Consider the following 16,684-nt stretch of genomic DNA (forward strand, 5'->3'; position numbering starts at 1 on the left):
TTCGTGTGGTGAATGTCAATATTGCTGCTCAGTTAGTCCATTGTAGATGGTGTATGTTTGTGTGTGTCTTCTGGAGAACTATAGCTCCACAGCAACTACAGTAACTAACGTAATGGCAGGACCGCCCCGTGCAACGCATGTTAGGCTGCATTATGGTCATGTAGTAATTTCAGATAATTTCGCTCCAATTAGAGCAGTGCTTATCAACCCTTTCAGGCCGCCCCCCCCCCCCCCCCCCCCCCAAATAAACGTAATTGATCTGGCCACCCCCCCATTTTGTTTGACTCCATTCCACAAGTCAATATTGTGAAAATAGCAGATCTACAAGCTCGAAACGCCTCACGTTGAGAGGCTTTGTAAGCTTGTAGATCGGCTATTTTCTACATGATTGCCTCTTTCTTAGATTATTTGACAATGTGGCCAATGTTTTTATAGTATAGTTTGTTGACTACTTTTGTTGCAGAAATGGTAATTTCCTTTACTTTCGTTTTTTCATTGTCTCCGCCAGGCCGAAAGGCATGGCGCAAGACCTGTCCGTCCGTCTGTGATAGCTAATCTCTCACATCGTTGACTTGATCGCAGCGAAACTGTGCACACACACTCCCTGGATGCCAATTCAGAACCTCTGCCCTATTTCTTTCACATGGCCCTGTTACAGTGCCACCAGGAGGCCGCTTTTTGCTAAACACCTTTTCTCACAGTACTCCTACATATTTTGCCCAAACATCACGCAAATCGGTACACAGTATCTCCACAGTCATTAAAAAAAAAGCCCTTTCAGATTTTTCATATTCCATCCTGATTGGCAACAATCGCTTCCAGTCTGCAGGACTGCTCCGTTTGGACCAAAATGCCTCACATTATGAACACAGCATGCACTTTCCGTGCAACTTTGCACCCACATTCCCACTATGCCGAGGAAGAAATTCCACTTGAGATTTCTCTAATCAGCCTCATGGTGGCGCTATAACAGCCCGATGTGGAGAGTCAGTGAGAGCTGGATAAACGAGGTAAAATGTGTCAAAAGGAGTCTGTACGGCTGTCGATAAATGAACACATGACGTCGGTGGGAGAGGAGATATTGTGTCTTTTGGACAAACAGCAGCGTGGTGCTGATGTTTGTTGTGTGAAGCAGCCTAATGTCAGAGTGTTTGTGTTGGAGCGTCTCAGTGCGGCTGCAGAGTTCATGTGCAACCTCTTCCAGAGAGAGACAGAGACACTAGAAACTCTGCTGGAGAACAAACAAACAGCTGGCCATTGACTTTCATATGGACATTGATCTACACACTGCAGGTATATCTGCTACACACACAACATCAAACTACACACTACAGGTATGATGCAGCGTTTGCATTCCAGCCTGCATGCCAGCGTAGTTCCCATATGGTTTCAAGGTGGGCTAAACCATATGGACCCCATGTCAGCAATGTCAGCGGCATCCACTTCAGTCCCAACTGCGATGCCCATGCAGGCTATAAGTAGCTTCTACCTGGCCCTTAGGTGGGCCCCAACTAGCCATGTTTATGTGGGACCAAGGCGGGTCCTAACTGGGTTTGCCCATGCAGGCTTTAACTGGGTTCTACCTGGGCCCTAGGTGTACCCTAACCAACCAGAGTGCAGTGCCCATCGCTCCAATTGTTGTGACGTCAGGGCTCTCAATACTGCACATTGGTGGAGGAGGAGGGGCCGCAGGGCGACCGCACACATCGCTGAACCAATGGTAGCCCACAGATGTTTCCTCTGGGGATTTACAATCTGCCCCTCTATGCCACATATCATCCGCACTACAGGGTCTTCACTGACCGAGCCACGGCCCCACTGGCCCTCAGGACGCTACGCCACTTACATGAGCTGCCAAGTGGCCGCGGGCGCTACGTGGGCGTGGCCGCGGGCTAGACGCGAGCCCCCGCGCAGCGGGGGCGAGCTTCTAGTAATACTACAATCCTTCACTAGATGAAGTACAAACATTGCCAAACTTGTCATAACTGAATTCTTTATGCAAATCTGAAATCTGCATTACAAGAAAACAATACAGAGATCAAACTATTATATGGCTTATTGTGCATTTTACATATTTTATTGCTTGGCCCCCGTATTGCTGCTTGCATATTTATTATTATTATGTCTCTTCTTCTTCTTCTTCTTCTTCTTCTTCTTCTTCTTCTTCTTCTTCTTCTTCTTCTTCTTCTTCTTCTTCTTCTTCTTCTTCTTCTTCTTCTTCTTCTTCTTCTTCTTCTTCTTCATGTCTTTCAGAGAGGACATTCCTACATATAATAATATTATTATTATCATCATGTCTTTCAGAGAGTAACATTCCTACAGAGAAAGGACCAACTACAGGAAGCAGAGGAAGAACAGGGATGGTTGTTACTGTCGTCATGGTGACCGCAGCACTGGTAGCTTTATACTGGAACAAGACAACTAGTAAGTCTGTTTCCTGACTTAATTTACCATCTATATTAATATAATATATGTATCTATAATGATAATACATCTATATTAATATAATATATGTATCTATAATGATAATACATCTATATTAATATAATATATGTATCTATAATGATAATACATCTATATTAATATAATATATGTATCTATAATGATGATAAATATATATTAATATAATATATGTATCTATAATGATAATACATCTATATTAATATAATATATGTATCTATAATGATGATAAATATATATTAATATAATATATGTATCTATAATGATGATAAATATATATTAATATAATATATGTATCTATAATGATGATAAATATATATTAATATAATATATGTATCTATAATGATGATAAATATATATTAATATAATATATGTATCTATAATGATAATACATCTATATTAATATAATATATGTATCTATAATGATAATACATCTATATTAATATAATATATGTATCTATAATGATGATAAATATATATTAATATAATATATGTATCTATAATGATAATACATCTATATTAATATAATATATGTATCTATAATGATGATAAATATATATTAATATAATATATGTATCTATAATGATGATAAATATATATTAATATAATATATGTATCTATAATGATGATAAATATATATTAATATAATATATGTATCTATAATGATAATACATCTATATTAATATAATATATGTATCTATAATGATGATAAATATATATTAATATAATATATGTATCTATAATGATAATAAATCTATATTAATATAATATATGTATCTATAATGATGATAAATATATATTAATATAATATATGTATCTATAATGATAATACATCTATATTAATATAATATATGTATCTATAATGATGATAAATATATATTAATATAATATATGTATCTATAATGATAATACATCTATATTAATATAATATATGTATCTATAATGATGATAAATATATATTAATATAATATATGTATCTATAATGATGATAAATATATATTAATATAATATATGTATCTATAATGATGATAAATATATATTAATATAATATATGTATCTATAATGATGATAAATATATATTAATATAATATATGTATCTATAATGATAATACATCTATATTAATATAATATATGTATCTATAATGATGATAAATATATATTAATATAATATATGTATCTATAATGATGATAAATATATATTAATATAATATATGTATCTATAATGATGATAAATATATATTAATATAATATATGTATCTATAATGATGATAAATATATATTAATATAATATATGTATCTATAATGATGATAAATATATATTAATATAATATATGTATCTATAATGATGATAAATATATATTAATATAATATATGTATCTATAATGATAATAAATCTATATTAATATAATATATGTATCTATAATGATGATAAATATATATTAATATAATATATGTATCTATAATGATGATAAATATATATTAATATAATATATGTATCTATAATGATGATAAATATATATTAATATAATATATGTATCTATAATGATGATAAATATATATTAATATAATATATGTATCTATAATGATGATAAATATATATTAATATAATCTATGTATCTATAATGATAATACATCTATATTAATATAATATATGTATCTATAATGATGATAAATATATATTAATATAATATATGTATCTATAATGATGATAAATATATATTAATATAATATATGTATTGTGGCAACCCAGGGGGAGAAAAGGCACGATTCACAGTAAAATAAGAGGCTCAGATGTAATTGTAACTTAAATTGTCTTCTAATAAAACAGTGAGGGAAAGGAGCAATGGGGCAAAATAACAACCGAATCCTCTGGTCCGGGGCTTTGGCCTTTAACCTAAGATACACACAGGTGGGGGCTCTGCTGTCCAGTGGGCAGAGCAGAGAGAGAGATCAGAGACTATTATGGTCATGGTGGTGTTGGAGATCAGTCGGCCTAGAGGGGAGGGAGAGAGACAAACCAGTATAAGCAGATCCAAGGTGCTTCCAAGTTAGTCTTGTACTCACTTGCAAGATGTCCTTCCTACTATCCTCTACGTGGAACAGAGTGACGTAACGTTGCCTGCTTCCTCACTCCTCCAAACTGACTCAACAAGCGGGTCAAGTAGAGGGTAGCACGGGTCCAAAAAATGGGACTCGAACCCAAATGTTTCAATCGGCTGTTGAAACGGGGCTCATTCAATATGCGAAAACAGACGGTATTGATTTGGGAGCGTAATTACGCATATGTCTCATTTTAGGTTAGGAAGGTTAAAGAGATTAATATAATAACAAGAAAGAAATGACTTGAAGTCATATTCTACCAGGTGCTCTGTGTGTGTGTGTGTGTGTGCGTGTGTGTGTGTGTGTGTGTGTGTGTGTGTGTGTGTGTGTGTGTGTGTGTGTGTGTGTGTGTGTGTGTGTGTGTGTGTGTGTGTGTGTGTGTGTGTGTGTGTGTGTGTGTGTGATTGTTTTCATAGACCTGATTACTTGTTTTTCGGATTGCTTGTTTCTCTGTGACGCTAAACGCTATAATGTTTTTAGCGGCGCTAGCCGCTCTTAGCCCTCTATACCTGGCTTTTGCGTCAACGTTCTGATTGGTCAGGCTCGCCAAGGTTCTGATTGGTCAGGTCCGTCAACGTTCTGATTGGTCAGGCTCGCCAAGGTTCTGATTGGTCAGGCCCGTCAAGGTTCTGATTTGTCAGGCAAGGGGACTATTCATGACATCACTATGATGTCAAGGTTTATTTTTTATTTCCTCATGTTTTTTTTTGTATATATTTTTATTTTCTCATGTTTTTTTTGTATATATTTTTATTTTCTCATGCTTTTCCCCCTTCTTTTTTTGTATGTATTTTTAACGGCGATGGTCCTGCTCTATACCTGGCTTTTCCGTCAACGTTCTGATTGGTCAGGCCCGTCAACGTTCTGATTGGTCAGGCAAGGGAACTATTCATGACATCAATATTATATCATGAATACAAAATTAGATGGTTTATATAAACTGTAAAAGTCCGGAACATAAACACTCTGGGTACGGCTTATAAATTGTATAGATTATTTCATAACACATTCATATCTTTCTGGTACCATATTTATACACACGCACACACAAAGTTTATTTTTTAGGTACCCACTCTATCTATGACAGATCAGTTTTTGCCACTTACCTTGGAATGCATTTGGTGATTCGCTTCCAATGGCACTATTTAGTGCCACTGGAAGCCTTGAAATAAATTTACAGAGATTTAATATTGTTTCTCTAGTAGAAACACATATCTATGACAAAATATATCAAAGGCGCCGCTACCTTCACACAGGTGTGATTTTTTATATAAGTGGTGGCAACATTTTTTGACACCACAGGGGTCTTCCCAACAATAGCGAAGATTGAAGTCAGTGTGAACATGGCCAAATATAATAATAACTTAATAGCCAAACTAGGTCTAATGAAGCACGCTAGCATTTAGGCTAACCCTCCTGCCTGAGGCTGCAGTAAAACTTGCACTGTCTGCAACAACTGTTGCAGTGTGAATGAGGGGAGCGCAGCGGAGCACGGTTACTGCGGGGGGCGGGCCGTCTCCCCATTCGTGTCGCCATTGGCTTAAAGGAGTGAAGGACAGCCAGGACAGCCAATGACACTTGGGTGTCACTTAGGTGTCGGACTATGTCCCAGCTCTTCGAGCACCTGGTAATAATAATAAAAAGCTGGTCGTCGGGTCCATACGGGTCAATCCATTTCAAATGGATCCGACCGAGACCTGTGGCAACTGGAAATGATCCGACCGGGGCCCGAGGGACAAGTCAATATTTTGACACCGAACCTTCTTGGTTCAGGGCTCAGGTCTTCGGTTCCGGGCAGACCCGTGCTACCCTCTACTTGGGAGCCGGTTATTTAAAGGCTTCTCTTGATTGCCTGACTGGCTGCAGGTGAGTCCATTGCCAGGGTGCAATACCTGGACAGAGTAATACACTCGCCTCTCGCCTCTAAAACATACGCCCCCCCCCTCTCTGTGGAATAGGCCTGGCTGTTTCCCCTGGTTTGCCACAGTATCTATAATGATACTAAATCTATATCAATATGAATCATACATCTATGTGTCTATAATGATACTAAATCTATATCAATATCAACCATACATCTATGTGTCTATAATGATATATTAATATAAATCCATCTATGTGTCTATAATGATAATACATCTATATTAATATATGTATCTATATTGATAACAAAAATCTAATTGTCTAAATCAAAATGAAACTGACCAATCACTGTCTCACACTACTTTTACAGAACGAAACAAACTAAGAGGTAAGTCTGTGTGTGTGAGTGTGTGTGTGTGTGTGTGTGTGTGTGTGTGTGTGTGTGTGTGTGTGTGTGTGTGTGTGTGTGTGTGTGTGTGTGTGTGTGTGTGTGTGTAAAACATTATTCTAAGGTCAGTACAGAAACGTTACACAAATAGACAAAGTTATTCCAATAGAGTTGTTCACTAACGTCTAGAAGGGTCCATCTCTTCACAGCACTAACCTTTTACTTTAGTTTTCAATGTAAATATTCCTAAGTGTTTTATAGATTGATATTGGGGAAACAATCATGATTAATTGGCAGCAACCATAAAAAGAGCCTCTGAGAAAGAGATCTGTCTCTTATGTTTCATTTACTACTTATAATAACAGAGACTCCAGTGAGTTGTCATCTCTGTTGAACTAGTCAACAATGACTGAAATGGAAAATGTTTTATTGTGTTATTGTTAAACTGGTGTGTGTGTGTGTGTGTGTGTGTGTGTGTGTGTGTGTGTGTGTGTGTGTGTGTGTGTGTGTGTGTGTGTGTGTGTGTGTGTGTGTGTGTGTGTGTGTGTGTGTGTGTGGGGAGGGGGGGGGTGTCTCTCTCTCTCTCTCTCTCTCTCTCTCTCTCTCTGGACAAGGCTGTTAAACATAGCATTGCTTTGTTCACTACAGGTCTGTTGGAGAATCTTCATATCACTGACTATGAAGACCAGCTTCAACTCAACATGGACACTACATATCTGAATGTAAAACTGGGCACACAGCCTGAGATCATGTTTGAAAACATCTTCATCCCGCTCTACAATGTAGACATCAAAGTCACAGACATCCACAGACATCATGAGGTCAGACAGATGGAGATGAAGAAGGCAGGAGAGGAAAAAGAAATCCATCTCAGTGAAATGTTCAAAGACTCTTCTGGAAGAAACAAAAGAACAGTGCTGACCGTTGGCTGTGCAGGAATTGGCAAAACGTTCCTCGTACACAAATTTATGTTTGACTGGGCCAAGAAATGTTTTCCCCAAGATCCACACCTTGTGTTCCCGCTCAAGTTCCGCCAGTTAAATCTGCTCAAAGGACAAAAGTTTAGTTTGGCAAAGCTAATTCACACATGCATCAAGGAAACCAGATTTATTGAGGAAGACGTTCTTAATCACATCTTCAACGAATTGCAGAAGTCAGTAGACTACAACAACAGCCCCTTCAAAGTTATGTTTGTTATGGATGGATATGATGAGAAAAATTTCCAGCTCGATTTCAATACAACTTTTAGCTCCATTAACGCTTCCAATTCGTACCCAGTGGAAGTTTTGCTTCTAAATCTCCTCAAAGGGGAGCTGCTCCCCTCTGCTCACATCTGGATAACCTCACGACCTGCAGCAGCCAATCAGATCCCTAAGGAGTTTGTTAACAGGATGACAGAAGTACGAGGGTTCATCAGAGATGACCAGAAGAAGGAATTCTTCATGAAGACGTTCAGAGATGAGAACCAGGCCAGCTCAATCTACTCACACATCAAGGAAACAAAGATCCTCCACACCATGTGTGAAATCCCAGTCTTCTGTTGGATCCTTGCTATCGTTGTGCAGAACATGGGGATGACAGACAAGCTGCCCAAAACCCTGGTTGAGATGTTCTGCTACTTCCTGATAGGTGAGACCCGGCGGGAGAAGATGAAGAATCCTGCAGTAGATGAGGCAGACAAAGAGACGCTCATAAAGGATGCAGGAGAAGTTCTTCTGAAGCTGGGCAGGCTGGCGTTTGACCAACTGGACAAAGGCAACATCATTTTCTACCAGAAAGACCTGAAAGCGTGTGGTCTTGATGTGAACAAGGACTTGCTCTGCTCAGGCTTTTGCACAACGTTCTTCAGAGAAGACGATGTGTTCTTCCTCCAAACGGTCTACTGCTTTGTTCATCTGAGCATCCAGGAGTTTCTGGCTGCAGTCTACCTGTTCCACTGTTTCACACAGAGGAACATGAAGGTCCTGAAGACCTTTCTGGAAGATGATGATTACAACAGTGACAGTTCCCTGTCTGACTTCCTGAAGGCTGCAATGAAAAAAAGCCTGCAGAGTGAGAGTGGTCAGCTGGACCTCTTTGTCCGCTTCCTTCATGGTCTCTCCCTGGACTCCAACCAGACTCTGTTAGGAGGCCTGCTGGGTCAGACAGAGAACAGTCCAGAGGAGATCCAGAGAGCCATCAACAACCTGAAGGAGATGGACGATGACAAGATCTCTCCAGACAGATGTATCAACATCTTCCACTGTCTGATGGAGATGAAGGACTCCTCAGTAAGTCAAGGGATTCAACAGTTCCTGGAGTCAGAGAACAGATCAGGGAAGACACTCTCTGAGACCCAGTGTTCAGCTCTGGCCTCCATGCTGCTGATGTCAGAGGAGGTTCTGGAGGTGTTGGACCTGAACAAATACACATTCAAAGGGGTGGGGCAATGGAGACTGGTCCCAGCTGTGAGGAACTGCACAACAGCCAGGTTAGTATTCATCTGAATGTCAACATGTTATAGTAACTTTCACTCATCTTCATACATACATTCAAAATAAATATACTAATAATAAACACACACACACACACACACACACACACACACACACACACACACACACACACACACACACACACACCAACCCGATCGCCAGAGGAAACGTTCTCATTGAACGTTTTTCAACGTTTCTCAAAATCCGTGCATAGACTACTGGAAAACCACAAATTCCGTGCATAGCCGCCTCGCATCTCCCCCATTGTGACTAAACCATTTCGGAGGCGCGCAGTCTCAAGGGAATTGTCGCCGTGTGAAGGACCACCGAGCGAGCTAAAGCGAGCGAGTTGCCGTCCTGAACATTGCGACATTCCCTTGAGCCTACTCAGCGGCGTTTGAGTTACGTACCGATAGGCACAGAATCGTAATTTTTGTTGTGGGGACTGCTCTACTTCCTGGTTTTTCCGGGTTGCGACTGGTTACGCCCACCGTGGGACTCCCCGTACATATGCACGGAATTTGGGGGTTTCTAGGCGACTATGCACGGAATGATGTGCACAAATCCGTGCAATGTATACTAATTCTCTGGCGATCAGGCTACACACACACACCCACCCCCACACACACACACACACACACACACACACCCACCCACCCACACACACACACACACACACACACACACACACACACACACACACACACACACACACACACACACACACACAGGGGGAGGGGGATGGAGAGAGAGAGAGGGACAGAGAATCATCACATTATAAAAGACACTGATTGGTCACACTGGTGGTTCATTCTGCTGTGTTTATGTCTATCAGCAGTTCGGAAACTTTTTCATGTCAAGGACCCCAAATGAATGAACCGTATGAATATAAATTATTACATATTTGGCCACAGACCCCCATCTGAAAATATTTTGCCAGGGACCCCCATACAAGATTTATTTTAATATGTTTCTAAATATCCCACTTTTTTTTTCTTTAAAAAAACGTTTTTTATTTTATTTTTAATAGTCAATCTACAAGCTCACAATGTGCTTGTAGATCGGATATTTTCAAAGAGCTGATGTAGGGTTACAGTGGTTAAACCATTTTTTTATAAGCTCATAGCGCGGCACTCAGTGCCGCACTATGAGATTATAAAAAATGAGCTTATAAAGAATGAGCTTGTATATTTACTATTTTTTGAATAGCCAAACTATAAAATATGGTTAAGTGGTTAAAAATGATTGTGACACTATATTAACTCATTTTGCTGGGGACCCCGTGGAATACTTTTATTTTACTGGAGTATTTATAATTGTCTATACTTTTACTTCTACCCCACTACATGTCAGAGGCAAATATTGTACTTTTACAATTATTTGAAAACTTTATTTACTAGTTACTTTGCAGATATAAATTATTACATTATAAAACATACATTAACCAATTCAGCCCTATTTCATACCTAGGCTATTTGAAAAAATTGAAAATAGCCGATCTACAAGCTCACAACGCAACGCATCGCATCGCGATGCGTTGTGTACTTGTAACAGAATACTTCTACATTGTAGTATTGATACTTTTACTTAAGTAAAACATTTTTCCACCACTGCAATGTAGTCATTTATCAGATACTCTTAATGCAGAGTGATTTACAGTAATCAGGTAAACACAAGGTAATACATCACATGTATAGAAACAGTAATCTATGATCACAGGTAAACCATGAACCTATCATCAGTCTAAACACTAGAATATAAAAACATAAATAATCTGTACATTGAAACTAAACACACTATAGGATACCAGATCTACAAATGAACCTGGAATCTGTCTATATAACATGATATCTAAATCCTTGGTTCTCAAAGTGGGGTCTGACGACCCCTAGGGGTCCTTGGAGGGGTACCAGGGGGTCCCCAGCAACATATAGTGTCACAATCATGTTAACCACTTTAACCATGTTTTATAGTTTGGCTATTCAAAAATAGCAGATCTACAGTACAAGCTCATAGCGCGGCACTCGGTGCCGCGCTATGAGCTTGTAGATCTGCTATTTTTTGAAAAAAAACCTGGCACAAAATATGTTTGAGATGGGGGGGGGGGGTCCGCAGCCAAATACATATCATTTTGGGGGTCCTTGACATGAAAACGTTTGAGAATCACTGTTTTAAACAATGGTCATTACTTGTTTACTCACTTTAATGATGAATTACCAAGTTACTAAATACATCAATGTAAGTTACATGCTTTAACTTAGTTCTCTGTTCTTACTGACATCCTGTTAATGTCTGGAGAACTACATAGATAGAAGATCTCTTAGTTTACTTCCTTCACAGTGAACTGTGACTGATCTGTTTTGATCATCTCTGATTTGACATTTAATCTGTCATTACAGACTTGTTGGCTGTGACCTCCAGAAGGAACAGATTGAAGTTGTGGCTTCAGCTCTCAGTTCTAATCCATCCCATCTACGCCACCTGGACTTAAGTTCTAACGAACTGGACCTGGACCTGCTGTCTCTGCTGGAAGCTGCACTGAAGAGCCCACACTGTAGATTGGTGACTCTAAGGTCAGATGAATTTACATGAATTATTTTCATCAGTGAATTACAGTATAATATTATAATATGAATACTGTGTTGATACTTATTTTGATTATTGTGAATAAGGTTGACATAGTAACACATTGACTAGAATAATGATAAGGTACAGTGACTATAGTATGTACATGTTACAATTACAATTAACACTTACATGCATTCACCCACAATCACTGCAATTTGTATTTTTACATGTTGAGCCTCTGACACTTAAACTGATTGAAACCTTTATTTATTCTCAAAGAGCTTTGAGGTTTACCCTCATTTACAATGTAGCTGACATTACACACATACACACACACACACACACACACACACACACACACACACACACACACACACACACACACACACACACACACACACACACACACACACACACACACACACACAATAATAGATATGTACAGATATAAAACACAGTAACAACACAATAAGACAGAACAGAAAACTAGTAAGTTAAAACAGTGACATAGTGAGGTAGAGAGATGTAAGAGCAGGTTATTAAATAAAGGATATTGGGGCATTAATGTTTATCATGAGTTGTAGATTGTTCCATGAAATAAGAACATTTTAGCAGAAAGCAGATTTTCTCAGTTCAATCTCAAGTGTAAGTCTGTTGTTTGAGTGGATTCACATTTATATTCAGACACAGAGTAACATGTGTCTGTCTGTCAGTGTGGAAAGAATATTATGTTTTACTAAGTAAAAGTAGCAATACCACAATACAGTAATACAGTAATACAATAATACAGCAATACTAAACTAGTAAAAGTTCTGTATTAAACATTTTACTTAAGTAAATGTAGGAGCCATTTCATTTGATTTATTGTTGTTTGACTAAATGGCAACCCCACTGGTTGCATTGGAAAATGGCACCATGGTTCTCTGTTAATCTATTAACAGCCGTGTAGCAGAAACACACACACACACACACACACACACACACACACACACACACACACACACACACACACACACACACACACACACACACACACACACACACACACACACACACCTGACCTGTTCATCTGTTGTCAACCTGTTGCTGTTTACAGATTTTTGTTTTTGTTATTTTTTCCATTCAGACTGAATAACTGCTGGTTGTCACAGAGTTGCTGTGAAGTTCTGGCCTCGGCTCTCAGCTCCAATCCTTCTCATTTGAGAGAATTAGACGTGAGTTGGAACAGAATTCTGGATTCTGGAATTGAACTTCTCTGCGTTGGAGTGAAGAGTCCACATTGTCACCTGCAGACCCTGAGGTAAATCATGTTTTCTTCTCTGTGTGGATCTGTACTTCATGAACACCAACAGCAGTTTGTTAAAGTGTTTATTTCTCTGCAGGTTGTCAGGCTGTGGGATCACAGAGGAAGGCTGTTCTTCTCTGGCTTCAGCTGTGGCCCTCAACCCCTCCCATCTGAAGCATGTGGACCTCAGCTGTAACCACCCAGGAGGAGATGCTGTACAGACACTGCTCTCAGCTGGACTAGAGACTGTCAAGTGAGTAGATTTAGACTGAGTCCATGTTGGTTAGTGCAGCCATTCCCTTGTTTCATGTTCCAGTGGCTAGACAGGTACTTCATGCTTTGTATTTATATATATTTAGTTCATATTTAAACTTCTTACATTTGTGAAAAGTGAACAATGTTGTTCATGAGTGTGTTCACATGGTAATGATCATATTCCTGTGTAAGTTCAGATCAATTACTGAACCCACTGAGGAAAACAATGTAGACAGAGTTTTATAGAATATGTAGTTAGATAGGAATACAATGTAACAAAATATGTTTTACAGCAACATATAGTAATAAAATGTAATACAATATGAAAACAGGATCAGCTTGTAGATCAGGAACTATAACTAGACGCGTCGCAATTCCGGGGAAATTGCAGAGTGTGGTTGCGCCGACGCCGGTCGCGGGTCGCGGCCGCCGGGACTCGAGGAATAGGCCGGGAGGAATAACGTCGGAGGCTGCGCCAATTACATTGTCACGTCTCTCATGAGATCGCTTGCGTCTCATTTTGAAAGGATCGATCCACCCCGAAATAATGTTTTTGCATCAAACGGTTACATTTTGCGCATTTGTGGCGCCCCCTATGGGTCAAAGTGGAAATGCTTTTGGGAATTTGTTGAGTAAACCACCCTCGACATGTGATTTGAATTTGGGATTGACCGGACGTTTCGTTCGTGATTTCTGGCATTTTTGGTAAAACGGGCCCCTCCCGCTAACTTTGGAAGCCATTTACGGACGAACGGTAAGGTCTATGAAAATGCCGTTTGGATATGTTTACCGCATGGGCTCAGAGATCATGTGTACCGATTTGTGTGAGATTTGGAAAAAAATTGTAGGAAAAGGAGCAAAAAGTGTGTTTTGAAGAAAATTCAAAATGGCGGAAAATCTATCCTGACGCAAATGGGCGTGGCCTATATGGGGAGATGCGTAATGACCCAAGGAATCCAGGGAAAAAGAAATTTTGATTTTACGACCTACGGTTCAAGAGTTATAGGCCAAAAGGTAAAGTGGGCTGTTATAGCGCCACCATGTGGCCGACTGGTGTGATTATTTTCATAATAATTTCGCAAAAAACTATTAACCTCCCGTCCAAATCTTGTAACTGTAGCCCTTACGGTTTCCGAGAAAAAAATACTTGAATGGGAGTTTTTGCAATTCCCATTAAAGTGGATGGGGAAATTTAATGCAGAAATAAATCAATATCAAAAAATCTATCCTGACGCAAATGGGCGTGGCCTATATGGGGAGATGCGTAGTGACCCAAGGAATCCAGGTGAAAAGAAATTTTGATTTTCGGACCTACGGTTCAAGAGTTACGGGCCAAAACGTAAAGGGGGCTGTTATAGCGCCACCATGAGGCCGAATGGTGTGATATTTTTTTCAATTATTTCGGACAATATTATGAATTATCCCTCCAAATCTGATAACTCTAGCTCTTACGGTTTCTGAGAAAAAAATACTTGAATTTGAGTTTTTTCACTTTTCCATTAAAGTGGATGGGGACATTTAATGGCACTAATAAATTAATATCAATTAAACTATTCAACCAATCTCTTAGCCCTATACAAGCGCACGATTCCCGTTCAAGACGGTCATTTTGATATATGGCACAACATTAGGGGATAAAAACTCTGGGAGGAGATGCGTCTGAAAAAAAGTTTATCTATAAATAAATAAACTAGACGCGTCGCAATTCCGGGGAAATTGCAAAGTGTGGTTGCGCTGACGCCGGTCGGACTATCATAATGTCGTCTGGACAGGTTTATCGCAGGGGTCCATAGATCACGTGTACCGATTTGTGTGAGATTTGGAAAAACATTGTAGGAAAAGGAGCAAAAAGTGTGTTTTGAAGAAAATTCAAAATGGCGGAAAATCTATCCTGACGCAAATGGGCGTGGCCTATATGGGGAGCTGCGTAATGACCCAAGGAATCTAGGGAAAAAGAAATTTTGATTTTACGACCTACGGTTCAAGAGTTAAAGGCCAAAAGGTAAAGTGGGCTGTTATAGCGCCACCATGTGGCCGATTGGTGTGATTCTTTTCATAATAATTTCGCAAAAAACTATTAACCTCCCCTCCAAATCTTGTAACTGTAGCCCTTACGGTTTCCGAGAAAAAAATACTTGAATGGGAGTTTTTGCAATTCCCATTAAAGTGGATGGGGAAATTTAATGCACAAATAAATCAATATCAAAAAATCTATCCTGACGCAAATGGGCGTGGCCTATATGGGGAGATGCGTAGTGACCCAAGGAATCCAGGTGAAAAGAAATTTTGATTTTCGGACCTACGGTTCAAGAGTTACAGGCCAAAACGTAAAGGGGGCTGTTATAGCGCCACCATGAGGCCGAATGGTGTGATATTTTTTTCAATAATTTCGGACAATATTATGAATTATCCCTCCAAATCTGATAACTCTAGCTCTTACGGTTTCTGAGAAAAAAATACTTGAATTTGAGTTTTTTCACTTTTACATTAAAGTGGAAGGGGGGAATTTAATGCACTAATAAATCAATATCAATTAAACTATTTAACCAATCTCTTAGCAAAATACAAGCGCACGATTCCCGATTTAGACGGTCATTTTGATATATGGCACAACATTAGGGGATAAAAACTGTGGGAGGAGATGCGTCTGAAAGTATTGCTTATCTAAGTTTATCAATAACAATAGTCTGGTTGCCCTGTTGGGCAACCACACTAACTAGACGCGTCGCAATTCCGGGGAAATTGCAGAGTGTGGTTGCGCCGACGCCGGTCGCGGGTCGCGGCCGCCGGGACTCGAGGAATACGCTGGGAGGAATAACGTCGGAGGCTGCGCCAATTACATTGTGTCGTCACTCCTGAGATGGCTTGCGTTTCATTTTGAGAGGATCGATCCCCCCAAAATAAGGTTTTTGCATCAAACGGTTACATTTCGAGCATTCGTGGCGCCCCCTATGGATCAAAGTAGAAATGCTTTTGGGGATTGGTTTAGTATACCACCCTCGACATGTGATTCAAATTTGGGATTGACCGGACGTTTCGTTCGTGATTTATGGCATTTTTGGTCAAACGGGCCCCTCCCGCTAACTTTGGAAGCCATTTACGGACGGACGGTACGGACTATCAAAATTCCGCTTGGATAGGTTTATCGCATGGGTCCATAGATCACGTGTACCGATTTGTGTGAGATTTGGAAAAAAATTGAAGGAAAAGGAGCAAAAAGTGTGTTTTGAAGAAAATTCAAAATGGCGGAAAATCTATCCTGACGCAAATGGGCGTGGCCTATATGGGAAG

The 16,684-nt window shown here is 39.2% G+C and overlaps 1 protein-coding gene across 1 annotated transcript in view; it reads left to right on the top strand.

The window, feature by feature from the left end:
- Positions 1 to 16,684, top strand: part of LOC311034136 (uncharacterized protein) — a gene marked incomplete at its 5' end in the record, with an annotated part of 210,172 nt that overhangs the window by 110,689 nt on the left and 82,799 nt on the right. The window contains 4 exons of the mRNA XM_084041883.1: positions 2,305 to 2,424; positions 6,794 to 6,811; positions 7,460 to 9,281; positions 11,685 to 11,858. Coding sequence (XP_083898009.1) covers positions 2,305 to 2,424; positions 6,794 to 6,811; positions 7,460 to 9,281; positions 11,685 to 11,858 — 2,134 coding nt within the window. The remainder of the gene's footprint in view (positions 1 to 2,304; positions 2,425 to 6,793; positions 6,812 to 7,459; positions 9,282 to 11,684; positions 11,859 to 16,684) is intronic.

This window comes from Gymnoscopelus microlampas (assembly GCF_963454915.1).
Source record: "Gymnoscopelus microlampas genome assembly, chromosome: 18".
Taxonomy (NCBI): domain Eukaryota; kingdom Metazoa; phylum Chordata; class Actinopteri; order Myctophiformes; family Myctophidae; genus Gymnoscopelus; species Gymnoscopelus microlampas.